At 40.4% G+C, this 19,538-nt stretch overlaps 8 protein-coding genes across 9 annotated transcripts; 5 read left to right on the forward strand and 3 right to left on the reverse strand.

Moving 5' to 3' along the window:
- Positions 1-5: 5 nt before the first annotated feature.
- Positions 6-2,979, reverse strand: LOC17888550 (DEAD-box ATP-dependent RNA helicase 24). Its single transcript, XM_006293670.2, has 5 exons — positions 2,257-2,979; positions 939-2,167; positions 732-771; positions 229-589; positions 6-147 (listed from the first exon to the last, which is right to left on the reverse strand). The coding sequence occupies exons 1-5, from the start codon at positions 2,858-2,860 to the stop codon at positions 96-98; spliced, it is 2,286 nt and encodes a 761-aa protein (XP_006293732.1). The 5' UTR covers positions 2,861-2,979; the 3' UTR covers positions 6-95.
- A 364-nt stretch (positions 2,980-3,343) lies between these two features.
- LOC17888456 (pectinesterase inhibitor) lies at positions 3,344-4,393 on the forward strand. The gene has a single exon (XM_006294625.2). The coding sequence runs from the start codon at positions 3,426-3,428 to the stop codon at positions 4,263-4,265; it is 840 nt and encodes a 279-aa protein (XP_006294687.2). The 5' UTR covers positions 3,344-3,425; the 3' UTR covers positions 4,266-4,393.
- A 470-nt stretch (positions 4,394-4,863) lies between these two features.
- Positions 4,864-8,370, forward strand: LOC17890440. The gene is made up of 7 exons (XM_006294047.2): positions 4,864-5,325; positions 5,686-6,295; positions 6,688-7,183; positions 7,271-7,371; positions 7,459-7,548; positions 7,648-7,772; positions 8,055-8,370. The coding sequence occupies exons 2-7, from the start codon at positions 5,786-5,788 to the stop codon at positions 8,191-8,193; spliced, it is 1,461 nt and encodes a 486-aa protein (XP_006294109.1). The 5' UTR covers positions 4,864-5,325; positions 5,686-5,785; the 3' UTR covers positions 8,194-8,370.
- Positions 8,371-8,829: 459 nt separating this feature from the next.
- On the forward strand, positions 8,830-9,988 carry LOC17890366. Its single transcript, XM_006294672.2, has one exon. It carries the CDS (start codon positions 8,942-8,944, stop codon positions 9,803-9,805), a length of 864 nt encoding a protein of 287 aa, XP_006294734.1. The 5' UTR covers positions 8,830-8,941; the 3' UTR covers positions 9,806-9,988.
- Positions 9,989-10,028: 40 nt separating this feature from the next.
- Positions 10,029-11,582, reverse strand: LOC17887855. The gene is made up of 3 exons (XM_006294495.2): positions 10,979-11,582; positions 10,461-10,820; positions 10,029-10,364 (listed from the first exon to the last, which is right to left on the reverse strand). Exons 1-3 carry the CDS (start codon positions 11,427-11,429, stop codon positions 10,174-10,176), a joined length of 1,002 nt encoding a protein of 333 aa, XP_006294557.1. The 5' UTR covers positions 11,430-11,582; the 3' UTR covers positions 10,029-10,173.
- A 359-nt stretch (positions 11,583-11,941) lies between these two features.
- LOC111830906 (probable cytochrome c oxidase subunit 5C-1) lies at positions 11,942-13,175 on the forward strand. Its single transcript, XM_023783625.1, has 2 exons — positions 11,942-12,049; positions 12,804-13,175. Exon 2 carries the CDS (start codon positions 12,828-12,830, stop codon positions 13,020-13,022), a length of 195 nt encoding a protein of 64 aa, XP_023639393.1. The 5' UTR covers positions 11,942-12,049; positions 12,804-12,827; the 3' UTR covers positions 13,023-13,175.
- A 53-nt stretch (positions 13,176-13,228) lies between these two features.
- Positions 13,229-17,664, reverse strand: LOC17889795 (probable glutamyl endopeptidase, chloroplastic). Of its 2 annotated transcripts, XM_023783623.1 has the most exons (11): positions 17,289-17,662; positions 16,063-17,044; positions 15,837-15,965; positions 15,444-15,743; positions 14,879-15,337; positions 14,676-14,741; positions 14,419-14,479; positions 14,177-14,326; positions 13,945-14,082; positions 13,555-13,847; positions 13,229-13,443 (listed from the first exon to the last, which is right to left on the reverse strand). In XM_023783623.1, coding segments are annotated over exons 1-11 (2,886 nt in total). In that variant the 5' UTR covers positions 17,596-17,662; the 3' UTR covers positions 13,229-13,442. The 2 variants fall into 2 exon arrangements, with proteins under 2 accessions (XP_023639391.1, XP_023639390.1); XM_023783622.1 differs by lacking the exon at positions 13,229-13,443 and having other exon boundaries at positions 13,551-13,847; positions 17,289-17,664.
- A 458-nt stretch (positions 17,665-18,122) lies between these two features.
- LOC17887832 (calvin cycle protein CP12-1, chloroplastic) lies at positions 18,123-18,812 on the forward strand. Its single transcript, XM_006295176.2, has one exon. It carries the CDS (start codon positions 18,170-18,172, stop codon positions 18,542-18,544), a length of 375 nt encoding a protein of 124 aa, XP_006295238.1. The 5' UTR covers positions 18,123-18,169; the 3' UTR covers positions 18,545-18,812.
- Positions 18,813-19,538: the final 726 nt, after the last annotated feature.

The following is a 19,538-nucleotide window of genomic DNA, read 5'->3' on the forward strand; positions in this document are numbered from 1 at the left end:
CGAGAAGGATAAACAACAATAATTTAAAACAAATTATACAACATTCATTACACTGTTGTGTAAATCACTTCACTATCATGCAAAACGTGGCGCACTCAATTATCCCAACCAGATCTCCTCTTCCTCTCTCTAGGCCGATTCTCCGAACTGCAACAGTAAGAGAAAGAGGTCAATACTACTGTTACTATGTTACAACTTACAAAATAGTGAAACTAAAAGGAATTGAACCTCTGTGAATGCTCCTGGCTGGATGAGGCGTTATGGGTAGGTGCTACTGAGGGAGGTTGACTCTGAGTTCTACCCATGTCCCCACCAATGGTACCACCTGAGACAAACCCAATTAGGGATGGTCTCTTGTTTGGATAAGCTTGGTTTTGTGGATTGGATGGCGTTGCGGCTACAAAGCTATTCTTGAATTGGGCCATTACTCCAGTTCTCACAGAATTGATCACCCCGCTTCTACTTGGCGCAGCTTTAAAAGATGGTGTTCCACTTGGTTCCGAGCTAAATCCAATACCAAGACCAAAATCAACACCACGTACTCCTCTGTTTCCGCCTCCTCCTCTACCACCTCGTCCTTTCTTCCCACCTACATCATAAGAGATTTAAGAGATCAAGCACAGGTTTTTGTAAATCTATGCAAAGAAACATTTAAAATTTTTCCTTTTTGGATTCATCTACTAGTGCAAAGGTTTCTCTTGATAATACTAATAGAGCTACAGAATGCTTACCTCCTTTTCTCCCTTCACGCTTGGACTTGAATCGCCCATCCTATTGATTTACAAAGATGAAATTTGACTCAAAAACATGTTTTCTTCTATGCAAAAATGAAACTAGAGCGGTGTAATGGAGCTGGTAGAATGAACAATCTTATCCCGATGGAAGATACAAGAAATAAAATTTATAGAATGTTGTCAACGAAGAGGAACTGTTATTACCTTCATGGCGAGATCCATGAGTTCTGGTGGTACATTCTGACCAGCAGCAACCAGACTGTTTACCAATTCACCAGCAAATCTAGCTTCTCTCTGCGTAACAAGTGTGTAGGCGACCCCATCCTTATCACCAGCACGGCCTGTCCTTCCAATTCGATGTACATGCATGTCCATATCTTTTGCGATGTCATAATTAACCACTGTCTTGAGTGATTTGATGTCCAGACCCCGGGCAGCAACATCAGTGGCAATCAGCACATGGTAGATTCCAGATTTGAACTTCTGCAAAGTGTCCATTCGTGATGCCTGGTCTTTATCACCGTGAAGAGCAGCAACTTTAAAAGACTTTAGAGTAAGCTGAGCTTCGATCTCATCAACAGTGGCCTTTTTAGAAGCGAACACTAATACGTCACCCTCATCAATCATTCCAGGGAGCTTCTCAAGTAGCCAAGGAAGTTTTTCAGTATCAGAAGATATTACATTGACAACTTGGGTAATATCTTCATTGGCCATCCCCACTTCACCAACTGTGACTCTAATAGGATCTGAAAGGATTTCCCTAGCTAACTTTTCAACTTTCCAAGGCATAGTGGCTGAAAAGAGTAAAGTCTGACGATCAGGACGAATCTGGCCAACAATAGACCTTACTTGTGGCTCAAAACCGAGGTCAAACATCCTATCTGCCTCATCTAGAACCAAATAAGTGGCTCTCATCATTGTCAAAGCCTTTATCTTCAGCATGTCTATCAACCTTCCAGGAGTAGCAACAACTATCTCGCATCCTGCCTTGAGTTCCTTAAACTGTTCATGTTTAGACATTCCACCGTACACAGCAGAGACCCGTAGACCATATGCTTTTGAAAATTTCTTCGCTTCCAAGAATATCTGATGAGCCAGTTCTCTAGTTGGAGCACATATGACACCAATAGGACCTTCTTCTTTCTGAAGTTCCGGCTGATCCATAATATGCACAATCATGGGAAGAACAAATGCTGCGGTCTTTCCTGAACCAGTTTTGGCTATGCCAATAACATCTCGACCAGATAGCACAATAGGTAAAGCCTGACATTGGATTGCTGTAGGTTTTTCATAAGCTTGCTTTTTGATAGCATTCATAATCTGTGAGGAAAATCCACAATCTTCAAAGGTCTTAACTGGCCGAACAACATCAAAACCCGACACACGTATGCCCAATCGCTGACGGTAATCTAAACTTTCTTGTTCACTCATTCCTGGATAAAGAAAAAAATAATCAATCTAGATCCAGCGCCAAGACCTACATATATTAGAAAGCAAGTAACTTTAACGAACAGATACTTACCCGATATTGATTCCACCTCCTCGTAGAAGTCTTTATTAATCGGTTCGTAATCAATGGAACTATGATCGAGAGCTGGAATGGGCTCAATCTTCCTTTTATCCACGACAATGGGATTATCATCGGAATCATAGTCCAGCATCCCTGCATCCACCGCCTTGGCTGCAGCATACACCTCCTCATCAGAGTTATAACCTGCGTTAAGAGCGTCTGCGGCTAGTGTGAGGCCTAAATCCTTCTTCGCCTTGAGGAAACTCTCAATAGGATCGTCATCATCGTCGTCCTTGTACCTCTCCAGTTTCTCCTTTGGCTTAGGAGGCGGAGCAGCTTTCATCTCCTGGTGAATTCCCTCCATAAAAGCATCTAATGGATCGATCTCATCATCCTCGCCACCGTTAGCGGCGGCAGAAGGGCCCTCCTCAACGTCTTCCTCAGCTTCTTCGTTTTCCATGTAATCAATGTTATCTAGATCGGCATCTTCGGAGTTGTCTCCGCCACGAGACGACGGAGGGACGTAGAGACGTTGCGGTACTTGAGATCGTTCGAAACTGTAGGTAGTTTGCCGATTTATGCCGAATCCTTCAATTCCAAACTTCCGATTAGACATACTTCACCTTCGAATTTTTCAGCTATAACTTTGAGCAAAGCTCTCTCAACTGTTGCTAAGTTTTGTTACGACGAATTTAGGGTTTCCCCGGTGGTGATATGTAGTAAATTGGAGAGGAAGGAGACGAGACAATCTCGAGTAAAATTTAATTTCCCGGGTTTACCGACTTGTTAACGTCTATACAATTGGGCCTATAATGGGCCTTTGTTTAGCTCTACTGTCTCTTTTCTTACAACTGGGCCTGTAATATCCCCCAATTAGAATTAGTGTTTGATCATTCTTCTTTACAAATATCTTTTCTAACATCATTTTGTATAAACTTGTTAATCTCTTAAAGGTTTTTGATTTCTTGACCAAAAAAAAAAGAAAAAAAAAGAGGTTTTTGAATTGTATTAAGAATCTATATTAGGGTTTAAATTTGGGTTTTGAGAGAAATGCAAAAATGAACACCCTTTAAAAACCTCTCATGTAATTTAGATTTTCCAAAAATTGGACACCTTTAAAACCAGTCAATTATATATTGTTAGCTTTCAAATTCCAAAGCATCACCGAATTAATTAAAAAAATGGAGCCATACAAAGTAATTGTCCTCATCGGAGTTACTGTTTGCTGTTATACATTCTCCGGCGTCCAAGCCATCGGCCGTTCAGTAGAAGATGCATCCCAAGCCCCCGCTTCCTCGCCTGAGGGTCCGCTTCTTGAACCGCCCGTATCATCAATCTCGGCCGTCCCAGCCTCCGCACCATCCCCGACCTCAGAAGACATAGGCTCCGGACCTTCAACTTCCACGACGGAGACATCCGCACCCGGACCATCCGAAGAAGACATAGATATGGACATCGACATCGACTTCGACTCCGTGACAAACATAGCAGATCTAGCTCCTAAGTTTGAGCACATAACAAAATTTGATTTCTCATCAATGAAAATAGACACGACGGCGAAAGATCTCTGCAAAAACACAGATTACAACAACGAATGCATCGCGGCGATTCTACCGGATCTACGGAAACGAGACGGCGGGAGCGGAGGATTCGAAGCCAAGGATGTGATGCGAATGGAAGCAGAGTCTCTGTTCAAAAAAGCGAAGGCGACTCTCGATTACGCGAAGCGTGTGATGGAAGATAGCAAAACGCCGATGCCGGTGAAGGAGGCCATGAGTGTTTGCGTCGAGAATTACGATTCGTTGATCTCAGGTCTTGAAGATGCCAAGACGGCGATGGACGATGGAGATTACGGGAGATTAGATTCGGTTTTGAGCGCGGCGATCTCCGATGTGTCGACTTGCTCTGATAATTTCGTGGATATTCCTGGTGTTGACTCCCCGACGGCGTCTCTAGATGAGCTCATGAAGAAGCTCTGTAGCAACGTTTTAGCCATGTCTCAAAAGGTTCAGAACCGTTAGATCGATCCATGCATCCCGCTGATATTTTGATCTTCAGTTCATTTTTTACGTTATTATATATGTACATATCAGTCTTTTTTTTTTTTGCCACGTGTGCGTATGTTTGTTATTTACTACCGACGTTTCTTTCTTTACTAGATTTATTTTTAAGTGGTAAGAAATCATTGATTCTTATACCAGTTAAACCAAAATTAAGTACATGTACCAAACTTTTACTAATTTTACCAGTTAGATAGCAAACTTGAGTTCAATATATATAGTCAACCTTTGGAAATTTAACACCGGACTATTAGCAAATACACATTTTTTTCATAGATAACAAGTTTTTATGTGTAGTAGATTGGTAGAGCAAATTTGACACGAGATGATGTGTGTGTGGTTTAATCAATTTGAATAACAAATTTACCATTTCATAGTGTGATTAAACTGTGTCAGAACATCGCCGTCACGTGAGGAAAAAAAAGAAAACACGTGTCATTATATGACATGAGAGAAAGCGGCATGGGCTAACATACACTGACGGAAGTGCATCTCTTCTTAAGATGCGCCGCACCGGCAGTTCTAAAACAAAAGAAAAAAATAATAATCAACGCAGCAGAAGAGAGGGGAACACAAAAAGGAAATAAACGAGAGAGATGAGAGAGTCTCTGTCTGTCTGTAGGTAGAGAAAGTAAAAGAAAAGGAAAACGAGTTGTCTCTCTGAGTCGACTCACCGAGTCTAGCTGTCGAAAGAGGAAGCAGCAAAAACCGATAAAAAAGGGATCTTTGAGATTTTTTTTTTTTTTTTCCTTTTGGTATTTCTTTTTTTGTATGTGTGTGTGTGTGGGTTGGTGTTGAAATAGCAAAAAAATGGTGAACGAAGAGATAATTAGTCTCTCACCTCTTTACTACTACTTGTCTTCTCACGCCTTCTTAATTCTTATTCCCAATTCTTTCCCTAACCCTAATTCTTCCTTGATTCAATTCTCAAATTTTTCCCCTTTTTGTGTGGTTTCTTACTGCCATCATCATCATCGTCATCTTCTCTACTCTCCCAATTCGTCTTTGCTGAGCAATCAAGGTATTCTTCGTGGCTTCTCTCTCTCTCTCTCTCTTTTTCATTATTTCTCGTTGATAGATCGTATTGTTTCTTTTGAAAGTTTGTATTTTTCCGTGTTTATTGCTCTGAGTCATTGGGGCTTTTCGTTTGATCTTTGATTCGATCGTTTTTGGTGTTGGTTTCAATTCATCCAGAGTTGTGGATCCGCGAGAGATCCTGGCCTCCTTTTGGAAAGTTTAGTTTTTTTTGTTTGTAATTTTCGGTTGATCACTCGCTCTTATTGATCTGGGAGTATGATGAGACACTCGTTTAATTTTAGTTGTCAATTTCAATTTCTGTTTGCTTAAGTGGTCTACTGATTCTACGTGTTCTGCTTCTCAGTATTGGAGCTTTGGGATTTCTCTGTTCATCAGTTAATCTTGGAGTTAAGTAATCTGTTGAGAGCGGTAAGAGTTTTTTATATGCCTATAAATGCTCTACAATGGAAGACAATGGTGGTGCTTATTGTGATGGTATGAGGAATACTGTGAGGAAGAAACGTAGCCTGACTTGTCGCCGTCCTCGCCCCGAGGGATCAAATCGTTTGACACCTTCAGATAATTTCAGCAAGATCTCTAGTGATGATATACCGGCATTTGATACTAACCCTAGAAGGAAAGAGTTTAGTCTTAGCCACTGTATATCACGGGCTGAATCTATAGCAGTCTCAGAGATAGGAAACAATGATTCTCGGCGAAGAGAGATCATCAATAGAAATAAACGTTTGACTGAAGGTCTACTTGCACCTGCAAGCTGGAAAAACACTAGCCGGGAAGAGGAAGGTAACGATGTGATCAATGGAAAGGGAACTGAGTCGGCTGAGTTAGAGGGAGAAACTAAGAGAATGAAGCTTAAGATCGGTGGTATGAGTCGACTGGTTCATGCTAATGGTTCATCTAGAAAGTCTTCAAAACCAGTTAATGATACTACTCGGCCTAACCTTGATTTGCAGGTGAATGATCTTAATTTGGATATCTTGACAAAGCTCAAGTTTTTGAATTTTCTTACATCCAATGAGATTTATAGTACTTTCTATCAACCTTTTGCACTGAGAGTATCCTTTTCGGTAAATGCTACGCTCTTTTCGGGCCTTACGGCCCATAATCTTCTCGGGATCGGAAACCAGAGTTAGGTTAAATTAGTCTCTTATCGGCCGCTTGGGCTCAAACTAGTAAGTGTTTGATGTTTATGGACAACAATCTGAAAATGTTTTAGGATGCATTTTACTTTTATACGCTAATGGAGTGGCTTTATTTGTGTCTTCATTTCTGTGGTGGGCTTTCTTGACAGTTTAGATTCTATAAACTTTAATATCTTTTTACATTAAATTTTATTTAATTGCAGGAAAGTTCAGAAGATTGTGATTCCCCTCTAGATAAGAAGGCTGATCTTGAGGGAGTTACTTGGGATGCTGAGATAGAAGGATCTATGACGGGGAAGAGAAGACAAGGGGAACCAACTGGCTCGGTTCGCAAGAGCAAACGAGCCCCAAAGAAACGAGTTTTTGATAGCGATGATGACAATGATGATGAGATCCGGTATTTGGAAAAATTGAAATATAAGAGAGTGTCTGTGTGTAATGACGATACTGAGTCAGGAAGGAGGCAATTGAAGCCATCTGGGATTACAAATGGAGAAAATTCTGGCAAGAAAAACCCTACGCCTGAACAGGAGTCCGAAGACATGGATTGTGCGGAAGAACTTGAAGCGGTGTCTGATGAAAAAGAGACTGGTAATGATAATAAGAGGGAATCAACTTTGACCAGTCGCCAGCGAGCCCTTGCTTCTGGCAGATCAAGTGCCATTGATTTTTCAGATGGATTACCTCCTACATCGAGAAGTAAGGTTTTAATCTCTCGCTGCTTCCACATAAATCTGTAGCAATAAAGGGTTATAATGTATTGTGGTAACTTATGTTGACAAATAGGGAAAAAGGAGACTCTTTCAGAAATGGAGCAGCAGTTGAAGAAGGCAGAAGCTGCTCAAAGACGAAAAGTTCAGATTGAGAAGGCTGCAAGAGAGTCTGAGGTTGGTGTTTTTTACTCTCTATTGTGTTATGCGCATTAATGAGAATTGGAAGATGACGACAGTATGATCTTTGTTTTGGTTTCACAGGCAGAGGCCATAAAAAAAATTCTAGGTCAAGATTCGGGCAGGAAGAAGCGTGGAGACAAAATAAAAAAAAGACTTGATGAGTTGGCTCAGGTATTGGGATATAAGCATATGATAAACCACCTTTTTTACCAACACATTCTTTCTCAGTAAAACGGGGATGCTAACAACAAGAGTCACATGTGTTTGCAGGAGAAAGCTGCACAAGAGGAGAAAGCCTCAACTTGCTACATCAGAACAATAATGGGTCCTAATGGAACCACTGTTTCATTTCCTATTGGCAAAGTGCCTAGCCTGTTCGATCCCAAACCATCAGGGTATGTTACTCTCTTTTCTTTTTTGCAGAGTCTGTTTGGAATCAGACCAATTCATTTCGTAGTTGATCGGATCTGGTTAATGTGGAAAACTATACATGCTCCGTCATCTTGTTAGTGAGCAGTATAATACGATAGATGGTAGGAAATGCTTTGAAATGTTATGAGTATGAAAGATTTAAGGAGTGCTCTCGAATTCGATTTACAAAGTTCTTTGGGTCTGTTGTTTATTGGACTCTTCATCAAAGAAAGTAAAGGCAAGTTTTTATTTTTGTGAATCTGCAGTTATCCTCCTCCAAGGGAAAATTGCGCAGGTCCATCGTGCACCAATCCTTACAAGTATCGTGATTCGAAGACTAAACTTCCTCTATGCAGCCTCAAATGCTACAAGGCGGTACAGGAACAGCAGATAGCACCGGTTTAGATATTGATTGATTTTTTTTTTGAGCGAAAGGTGAAGAGCTTAGCTTCCTGATTATACTACAGAAGACAATTTGTTTAGATTTTACTTTGCTTTCAGACTTCTCTGATCATTTGGACTAGATTATGTTTTCCCCCATTTGTGACGAGATCGTGGCCGCCCATTGGCTATACCAAACCATCACATCATAGCCGTTCACATATACAAATCGCCAACGGCTATCTCGGTTGAAAATAAAGATAAAATATACAAATTTGTTTCTAAAACATGATACGAAATGCTCAATTATTGAAAGCAAGTGAAGGCATCATGGATTGATTACAAGTACGTCGTCGTTTATGAGCTGTACGTTGTGTTGCGCCTCCACTTGTCATCATCCATAATTTGTTTTCCGCAGTTGACAATTTGACGAGTAAACAAAAAAATGAAACTTATATTACTTGGAAAGAATAAAGGCAATGATTTCTCATCACTCATCTATATATGTTTTAATAGTCAAGTAATCTTATTATGCGTGTGTTTAATTAATAAATACTAATAATAATTTCGTCGATAATGTAATTTAATATGTATGAATGATTCTTTATCATCAAACCTAACTTGAAACTATGGACATGGCACCCACTCCTTCATCTTTCCTTCAAACATAAACCTTGAAAAGAAAAAGAAAAAGAAAAAACAAACATATATTTATAACACAAAAAAGCTCCTTGATGTTTCTTAAATTTGTCGACAATTCTTCCACTTTAGAATGAATATCGCCGGCGGAGGGCAGCTGCCTTTCCGGCTTGTGACAACAACTCTCCTCAGCCTCCTCCTTCCTCTCTCTTTCCTTCTCCTTAGTCGTCTCTCTTCTGCTTCCTTCCTCTTCTCCTTAATCAAATCTCAGCCGCACACAGAATCATCTTTCTTCTACTCTCTCTTCCTTCGCGCGAATCCTGCGATCGTATACGTCGTCGTTTCATCAGTAAGCGTTTATACTCTAGTTCTTGGCTTAACCACAAGGATCACAGCTGCAGATCCCAAACGTTCGATTGCTCTTTATCCACACGTCAGCATCGCGTGGCTGACACTCTTCCTTGTTCAAATCTCCGTCGCTTTAGGACTCGAGACAACTATCTCCAACGGTTTAATCATCGGAAGCGAACGTAATTTCTTGAGCAGGCTTGTGTTTTTCTTTGGTCTTCACGAGGTGATGCTTCTCTGGTCTCGATTGATCGTGAGACCTGTGGTGGATAACACGCTGTTAGGAAAAGAAGACGGTCAACGGAGAGAAGAGACCATGGTGGAGAGGGTGGCTTTGGCCGTTAGCTGCGGGACATTGTGGTGGTGGAAGCTTCGGGACGAAGTAGAGGCTTTGGTTGGTGTGGCAGAGGCTAAAAGAGCATTGTTGTTGTTACTACCGATCGATGGTAACCTCAACGTTAGTTTTGATGTGGGAACGTTGGATTTTCTGAACTGGTGGTTATATTATATGGTTGTGACGATTGGTATGGTTCGGATCGTTAAAGGGTCTTTGTGGTTTGGGATGATTTTGCTTTTCGAACAAGGCAGAAGAAGAAATCCACGTGCAAGTCCTACTGCTTCGAATCATGAAGGTGACAATAAAGTCTAAGTAACAGATCAGTGTCATCTTATTTGAAAGTTTTATACAAGATTTTTGTATTAAATATATGCGTTAAAAGATATCTCTAGCAAAATTAAGGATTCCAATTTATATACAAATTCAAATTTTTCTTGTAGTCTAATGCGTCGGTCTTTATATGACAAAGTTTGGCTTCTTGTTCTTACACCAAAACGAAGTCGGATAAATTCCACTATTTGTAATCATGTTCAGATCTTATAATGCATGATTATCTATAATAGATTAAGAGAAATTTGATAAACACAAGCTTTACATCAGATTTCTAATAAAATCATGCATAAAGAAGAGGTCATTAGCAAGAATCTAAGAAGAATTACTTAAAAAAAAAAAAAAAGGGTCTAAAACACAGCTTCTACAAGTATGTGTCTCTTCTTAGAACCAAACCCAACAATGTGGTTCAGATAAACTCTGCCTTCCTTCACAGTAGCGGACGAGACTAACCGATGAACCATACCGCTGCTGAACCAACCTGTTACGGAAGCCGTGCGCCACCCGTCTGAACTCTCTACAAGTTTCGAAGACGGGCTGCCTGAAAAGACTCACAAATTAATCCAAACTAAGTTGTCTACACGTCTTGGTAAACTCATAGAAGTGAGAAATATGTACCAAAGATGTTGAAGATTACCTGCAACAACAATCTTGGTGGGAGAAAGGAACTCAAGGCCGTCTCCAAACCTCAACGAGCCACCAGAAACGTCAACGACAGTGACTTTAGTGGTAATATCAGCATTGGTGACATCGATTTTGAATAAGAAACCGGAGAAAGTGTGGATGACGAGAAGGAAGGCGTCAGGGTGGTAAACGATGCCGTTGAGGGAGACAAAGTTATTGAACCAGGCAGGTGGGATGAAGAGAGGGCTTCTAATGATGGACACAAGCTTCCCATTGACATCAAGTAGCCAGATTTTACCTCCTTTTGCATCAGTGACATAAGCATTGCCTTGTGTATCAACAGCTACATCGTGTGCGTATGATATCTCTTTACCTAGAGTACATTGCTCCAATTTGGAAACAAGATCATAGATTAGCTGTATATCACTAACAGAGATATATAATCCAATTGAATCTAATAATCCAACTCTTTCACAAAACAAATCTGAGAGAGAGAGAGAGAGAGAGAGAGAGAGAGAGAGAGAGCTTTACTGATACTATGGTGGCTGCTGCTGCTGCTAAGGACTGTGAGGAAGATACGACGCCACGTGGACAAATCGTAGGCCACTAAAGCGCTGAAACGATTCCCGAGCAAATCGCCGACAGCGAGGAGGAGACGGTTTCTGTGGCGGTCGATGACGAATCCGTTGGAAGAGTTGCCGGCGAGGTCAGCGTCTTTGACCAAAGTGAGTTCCCCAAGAGCGTCGTCGGAATCACTAGTACAAGGAACAAGCTGGCCGATTCCGCCGCCTCCGTCCATGTAGGAAACGAGGAATCTCCGACCTACGTCGTCCCATTTGGCGCACTCGCGGAGGAAGCCGGAGCTGTGGTAAGAGATGACATGTGTCGAAGGAACCGCGCGCTCTAAGGAGATGAGGTAAGCCAAGGGAATGGCGGAGACTAAGAGGAAGAAGAGAGCGACGGAGCAGCACGACGGAGACATATTTTTTTGAAAAGGGAGAGAGAGAGAGAGAGAGATAAATAGGGTGCGGCGAGGACCACCTTGCTTTTTTCAAGCTTTTTTAAATTCCAATTCGGTAAGCTGAAAAGATCGATCGTTTATTCTCACTTCTTCAGAAAATATTCAAAACACACTGACACACACACACACACACACGTTTCCTTTCTACTAAATAGTGTATTTGTCGTAATCTCCTATACTATAATTTGACATACTAGTAAATATGATTATAATTAATTAATGGATTAATAATAATCGATACTAGGATAAATAGCATAACTTAAAACTGTCGGCATTTTAGGTGTTTTTGAATTTTGATGGTGATGAATCGATGATGTAAAGTTGGGAAGGGGAATAAAATAAATATCATTCTTATTTTTTCTTTTTTGACAGAAAAGAGAAAAAGGGGGTCCTTCCAAAATTGATGGGCCGAGGTCAGATCTTAGCCCAATAGTTTGGATGGGAAAATATATATGACGAGAAGATCCATCAGAAAAGACTTAAAACTGGAATTTAAAGTAATCATATTTCAGTGAGGAATCCTCTTCTTAATTCGTTTGTTACGGTCGTCGTCGTCGTCTATCTCCCACACTTCCGACTTGGTAGATCCCCAAATTCATCCTTCCCTCTCTCTCTCTCTCTCTGTTTTATTTTTAATTTCTAAATTCGTCGTCTTATTTTGAATAATGAGTGCTTTTCTGACATAACCTGATTCGAATCGCTTCCTCTTCTTATCGCCGCGATCTAAGTGATCGGAATCCAGATTCCCTTGTTTTGTTTTTCTCTCGGGGACTTTTTTTTTTTTTTTTTTTGTTTTAATCTTCATGGTTTTCTAGTAATATTTATATATATATTTTCTTAAGATGTATATTTGGCTGGGAAGTTTTTGTCATTGATATTGAGTCCATTGACAGTTGGTTTAATATGTTCTTGTTTGTAATCTATATATGTAAAATTCATATCTAATGCATAGGTTTTTTTATATGTCCATTTTTGAGGAAAAAATAATCGGGTCTGATAAAGAAAGTGCCAAATTTTAGTCTGTGAATTGCTAGTTAATTACATTTCTAGCTTTTCTTTAGTGAAGATTTGTAGGGCACTAGTTAATTCCCATGTTTGATCTTTGTTGCTATGTAAAGATACATGTTCATGTCTGTATTCTATTTAGTATACTTGATTGTAGCACTGATAACATTGACAAGAGAACTGATTTGAGGTTATTTTTTACCCCAAAAACAGATCCATTCTTCTCCGATACATTGATTTTGTTGTGAATTACATTTCTAGCTTTTGTGTTATGAATATTTGTAGGGTACTATACTGATTCATGTTTGATCTTTGGGGTTATGCTGGTAGGTTGAGAGAGAGAGAGAGAGAGAGATGGCAGGACATAAGGTTGCGCATGCGACATTGAAGGGTCCTAGTGTTGTCAAGGAGTTAATTATTGGTATGGCTCTCGGGTTAGCTGCTGGTGGTCTCTGGAAGATGCACCATTGGAACGAACAGAGGAAAACCAGAGCTTTCTATGATTTGCTTGAGAGAGGTGAGATCAGTGTCATAGCTGCTGAAGAGTAATTTATAGCCCGCTCGAAACCTGGTTCCTTCTAGACTGATGAGTTCGATTTCGGTTTGTTTTGTTTTTAATGTTGTTGGGTTTCTTAAAGAAATAAACAAAGGATAAAAAGGATTTTGTCAGTTATTAACAAATTCAAATGTGCTGTTGATTCAGGCGTAATCTCTCTTGTTTTGTTTTGCTGTTTGAGATTATTACAAAAGGTGAATATTGTTGAGACTTATAGATGGAAGTATTGCACTTGACAAGAGTGTTTACAGCATTTCATGTATCAAAGCCTTTTCTTTTCAAATTATTATGAATCGCAATATTCTCTAAAAAAATAGTTTGTGTTGCTTCTGCCTTTTTTTATTTTATTTATGGTGTACTCTTCTGCAAGTGCATTCGAATGAAGTATGTAGCCAACAAAGCACCTATGGAACTCTGAAAAAAAACATAACCAACAATTCCAAAAAAATTGAATCAGCTTATCGAATGTGAGAAATCTTGTGGTTTTGTTTTCTGTTCGGAAATGGTGAGAGTGAGACAGTTTACCAGAGAAGTGATCTCCTGAGCTTGGAGTGATCTTCGTGCTCACCAATCTCGGGATTACCACCACCTGTGCCTGCCGCTACTTTGTCTGCAGAATCTGAGCCTTCTTTCGACTGGTCCGGACTTGCATCTGCATCTGATGTGTTTGGAACACAGTATTTTTGAAGCCAACGGTCGGTTTCCCAGAGAACGTGCATAATGCTTTCCCGTGCTGAGTACCCGTGGCTCTCGTGAGGAAGAACAACAAGACGGCAAAGAGCGCCGTGACCTTTTAGTGCATTGAAGAATCGGTCTGACTGTTTTACAACGTATGTGAAATGAAACTAGTTAGAGGGATAAAAATGGTGTGATTTGAATCTATTTCTTTTCGGTGATTTCTATTGAACTTATAACCTGCATTGTTAGAGTTCCTGGGTTATTGTCTTCTTCACCATGAATGAGCAAGATTGGCTTCTTGATTTTATTAGCAGACATGAATGGGCTCATCTCTACGTAGACGTTAGTAGCTTCCCACAGAGTTCGGTCCTCGTTCTGAAAATTTTCAGGCATAGTTAATGGTTAACCAAAGATAAGTCAATAACTACCTGAATGCAGAGAATGAGACGAAGACAATTGGTCATGGCACCTGGAAACCAAAGGGAGTGAGTGTTCTATTGTAAGCGCCAGATCGAGCTATTCCGCAGGAGAAAAGATGAGGAGCATGAGCAAGAAGATTTGCAGTCATAAACGCTCCATAGGAGTGTCCCCCAACAGCAATTTTGCTTGGATGAGCCACCTTTGAGAAAGGACAAGACAATTGTAAGTTCTAAAACTGTTGTGGTTTAATACAATAGCGAAAAGATGGAATTAGGATCAAGCAATGCTTACTCCACGCCTGACGACTTCCTCTACAGCAGCCTCAGCACTTGCAACCAATTGCTCTACATAGCTGAGAATGTTGTTTTAGTAGTTCACATTAGAAACTGTCAATCTCAAGCACATCTCAGATCTAACAAGGTGCCTGATTTGGTGTCTCTGGTTCCTATTTAATTAGTTTTTTATGCTTACAGCAAACCTTTACAATTGAAACGACATAGGTTGCCATGTTTTAGCTACCAGCTTTTTGAAAGTAGATATCACCGTACCTGTCATTAGCCTCTTCATCACCTTCACCAATTATAGGTATGGTAGGTCCAGATAATATAGCAAACCTGCACAGTGCAGAAGAATCCAGATGGTATCAGCTAATAGTCGATCAACAAGCTCGATGAAATACACTTCAGGACTCTGAACCAGCAAGAAATAGTATCAATGCTAAGCAAGCATAGAGTTGGAAAATGTGTGATACCTTCTAGCAAGCCAAAGAAGGGCAGAAGTTGAGCCAATGCCTGCAAATTCATTTGGAGAGCCACGGACTTGACTAGCAGCATCTTTACTCTTGAATTCACCAGGATAAGACCAAAACAGACAAGGAAGAGGACCATCTTTTGATGGATCATAGCCTGGTGGGAGGTATAGTGTTGCAGTAAGTTGAACTCCGTCTTTTCGTTGATACCTGATCATCTCTTTCTGTAACGAAGCCAACTGCGGGTACGGATGAGGAAAGTTTGTAATCTGTTGCACTTTCCTGTCAGGCCAAAGTTGGAGAGAATATTGGGTATTTTCAGTTTTAGACTCCTTTGATGTCAGGATTTTCAGCTCCTCCATTCTTAAGTCCCCTTCTTTCTGGTCAGACATCAAGGCAACAACTGTCTCAAAATACTTTTCCTTGTCGCTCTCCCAGATTCGTTCTTTGTTGCCTGTGTTTCTAGATAAATATTGTACCAAACATTCCCAGTTTGTTAATGCGTGAAGCAAATAGAAACACGAGAAAATGTGCAAGAAAAAAGAAGTCATTGTCTGGTAAGGCTTACATGTCGAACAAGTCAAGGAAGGGTACATTCCCTTGTGGTGTAGCCCCACTTCCGTTCAGTAAGACATAAGTGCCTTCATCATTTTCCTTCTTTATCTTTGCTATTACATATGTTCCAGCAGCAGTTCTCCTCAGCATGGTTGAGCCAGGGTCTGAATAGACATCTTCCGATGATCTATCAAACAAGATGCGTGGACTGACATCGCTAGATCCAGGAGATATAACCCATGTCCTTGTCCGTCGTGTTTTATACCATGATTCATAAACCAGAGCTAATGTATCATCACACCAAGAAATCCCTCTGTAGAATTGAAATCGAATCATTCTTAGGACATAGAAGGCTTAAATGAAGTTAGTCAGTTTATTGATAAGATGGCATTGATAGTCAGTTTACCCATAACGAAGATCGAGCTTGTGTAACACTTCTGGTTCTTCTCCTGCCAATGGTTCCGCAGACTGCATATAAACTATATCACGCGGCGAAACTTCCATTTTGGCATCACCTCCATCTTGTGTTTCTGCCCTACATATCTCAGAGAGTTGTTAATTAGTTAATTTCATATCCCATATTGAAACGTGTACGTACTACATGTGAATCACTTTGAATCTCAAATATTTACCAGTAGAGGGTTGAAGGCTTGTCTGCTCGCCAGTTTATTGAACGCATTCCTTTCCGCACACTGTTGGAGGCAATGGGAATATCTTCAGCTAGGGGCAAGTCACAGAGCTGTCTTATAAATCTACCATCAGATGTCCAGACTTCCACCTTCTTTGGAAATCTACCACAAGGTACGATGAAGGAATATGGCCTATGAAGTGATGATACTAACAAGTACTTATGGTCTGTTGAAGGGTCTAACGATGTATACACTGCAGGTTTTCCTACTTCCTTCACTGTACCATCCAGAGAAGCCAATACCAGTTGAGATGTGGCATAGTAGTCAAATAAATCAGCATCATACTCATCCTTAAGCAAATCTTGGAATGTTCTAACCTGGACAACATTCTTCTTCTCGTTTGACAGAGTTTTGGGACCGGATGGGACCAAAGGTTTCTTTGGTGGGTCCCCACGAGATGAAGGGATTGTGCTCACCAACAAAGTGGAGTTATCAATCCAAACGAAACTCTCAAAAATCGCATTCAGATAGATATCTTGTGACTGAAACAATGGCCTAGCTACTCCAGTCTCAATATCAGCTACCCATACTACTGGCTTACTACTATTTCCGTTCTCATCGACCCGGATGCTGAAAGCCAGATGCTTACCGTCATTAGACCATGTGACAAAGTTAATCTTACCGCCATCTGGAATGCCAGTGATCTCTTTCTCTGGACTCAATGTACCATCAGGCAATAACTGATGGATTCCTAAACCAGTATAGAAAGACATTCTGCTTCTGGTATTGCAGTATCCATCAATTCGAACACCTGCAAGCTTCTCCTCTGGTCTAGCTAAATCTGCCAGCGGGGGCAATGCTCTCCGCTTGAGAAACAATATCTTATCCCTATGTGGTGAAAATGATAATGCCGGGACTGGTGGAGCATCTACAATATCTCTGATCTCGGGTGGAGGAAGACGATATCCAGTGCCTAACGCCAATTCTACATAGTTCAAACACAAGCAAACGAAAAAAAAACTTGAGTAAACTCTGACTATAGTTGGACAAAGCAAGCAATCAAAAGCGATTTCTCTGAAGATAAGATTTCCATTTCAGTGACAAGTAACAACGCTAACTATACACACAATAGTAGTCAAGTCCAAGTTACATTCCAAATACTACAAAATCGAGTCCTAGGTAGTAAAAATATCCGGAGTCAATTGAATCGGCTAAAAAGGAAGAATTACCATCGTCTTCAGTAGCCGAAGCAGAGGCTGAAACCGAGCCATTAGAGCTGCCACCACCGTCTTCAGCACCTCCAGGACAGACAGATGCGAGACAACGAAGCCTAGAAGCAGAACGTGAAGACATGGAAGTGGTGAACGGGTTTCCGGAGAATCGGCGAGTTCTTGCGAAGCGGCGCGTACGCAGCGTCGAGAATCCGGAAAGCTTGGGAGGTAGGAAGAGAGAAGCAGACGGCGACGGAGACGGCGGAGATAAATGGCAGAGAGGTGAAAGAGAGAAACGATGACAAGCTTTGTGAAAGCGCATCATGATTAGTTATTTTTTAATACTTGAGTGACTTTTTTAACCTTTTTTTTTTTTTTTTTTAAAGTTGGATGATGATTCCCTTATTCTTCTATTCGACGGTTCACCACTAAAACAAATACGAACAACGTCTTACCAACGACTTGTATTTATTCTTAACCAGGGAAAATATCGGTAGTGGTCACAGCTTATGTGGGCCTTAACTATGGCCCAACTAGCGCTTGTTTTCTACATTATGGCCCATTATTTCAGTCAGATTCTGTCCCAATTTTTCCAAAAAATAATTTTCATGTTAAATGGCTGATTAAAAAAAGAAATGAAACTAAAATAAAATATATTCCGGGGGAAGAAAATATTATGTTTCTCAAATTGGTGGTGGAATACTTTTTGCGGAAAAGAAAGAAAAATATCTCAAGACACGTGGCAGAAAATGGTTGGCTCGGAGGAGATAAGAGGATTGTGTTCACAGAGTTTTAGTAAGGTGAACCGAGTTATATTTATCTTCGTTCCTCTCTTTACATGAAAAAAATCTCTCCTCCATAAAAAAAAAAAAAAAAAAAAGTTATAATCTTCCAACGAGATGACAACCATAGCTGCAGCTGGTCTCAGCGTCGCGACCCCACGAGTGGTGGTTCTACCGACGGCTCGTGTATCAGCTCCGGTTCGGTTGAATTACCCGTGGAGGTTCGGCTCGATGAACCGGATGGTTGTGGTTAATGCGACGTCAGAAGGAGGGATATCGGACAAGGTGGAGAAGAGTATACAAGAAGCCAAGGAGACATGCGCCGATGATCCGGTGAGCGGAGAGTGTGTGGCGGCGTGGGACGAGGTGGAGGAGCTGAGTGCGGCGGCGAGTCATGCTAGGGACAAGAAGAAAGCTGGTGTCTCCGATCCTTTGGAGGAGTACTGTAATGATAATCCTGAGACTGATGAGTGCCGTACTTATGATAATTAATTGTGCTCGCTGTCTGGAAGTTTAGGTATGGTCAGACATCAGATCGGTGGTTTCTTGTTGCCCTTGTTGTGTTTTGGTTTGGTTTCGTTGATGATTGTAATGTGATAAATGAATATGAAATAGTACAATTACAATACACACCGGAGGATGTTTCATATATTTCTAAGTTTTTGCTGTTGTTGTTGTTGTTCTTCTTCTTCTTCTTCTTGTGTCTGTTTGGTAATGTGTGGAGGCGTTGATAAAAATCTCAACTATATGTTTTAGGTCTCTTGTATATTTTGCTCTCGCACATAGGTACTTGTCAAAATGATATGGAGCGTCGAGAGAAAGATTAATTAAATTGAGAGTTTCTACTTTCTAGACCGTAGAACAGATATTATTATCGATTTTGGAAGAGTTGTTGTGGAGGATTATCAAAAAGGTTTCAACAAGATCGTAATTTCAAAAATAAACTGACACTACAATTGTTATTGTTGTTTGTGACCAAAACAAAAGTGTTTTGTAAATGGGCTTTTCTCAAGCATGGCCCGATGTACAAATATTACATATAGAACCACATTACAATTAAGGTGATGGCCTTACAGTTACGGGGATCTATAAAGGTGATGAGAAACAGTAAACATTAAGGAAATTGCAACCTAATAATAAGTGAACTATATAAATCACAATTGAAATCAAGAACTGAAATGTATATGTATATATATATATATATATATCTGTAACACAATTTGTGAAATGGATTCATAATCGTTTATCTTAAAGCATTAATTCTCTCTTCTTTTTTTTTTCTTGTTGTTCTGGTTATTTGTTGAAGGAGTATAACATGACATGAGTGCGTGTTTCATGCTCTTTGGTGTTATTCGCAGTTTTGAATTCATTCACTTAAAGTTGGCTTTTGGCGGTAAGAAAAGTAGATTTTAACAAGAAATGCATCAGTAGCGTCGAATCCTATCAGAATCACAAGTTGCGAAAAGCTAAAAATACGAAATTTTTA

Source organism: Capsella rubella, unplaced genomic scaffold (assembly GCF_000375325.1).
Source record: "Capsella rubella cultivar Monte Gargano unplaced genomic scaffold, Caprub1_0 scaffold_4, whole genome shotgun sequence".
Taxonomy (NCBI): domain Eukaryota; kingdom Viridiplantae; phylum Streptophyta; class Magnoliopsida; order Brassicales; family Brassicaceae; genus Capsella; species Capsella rubella.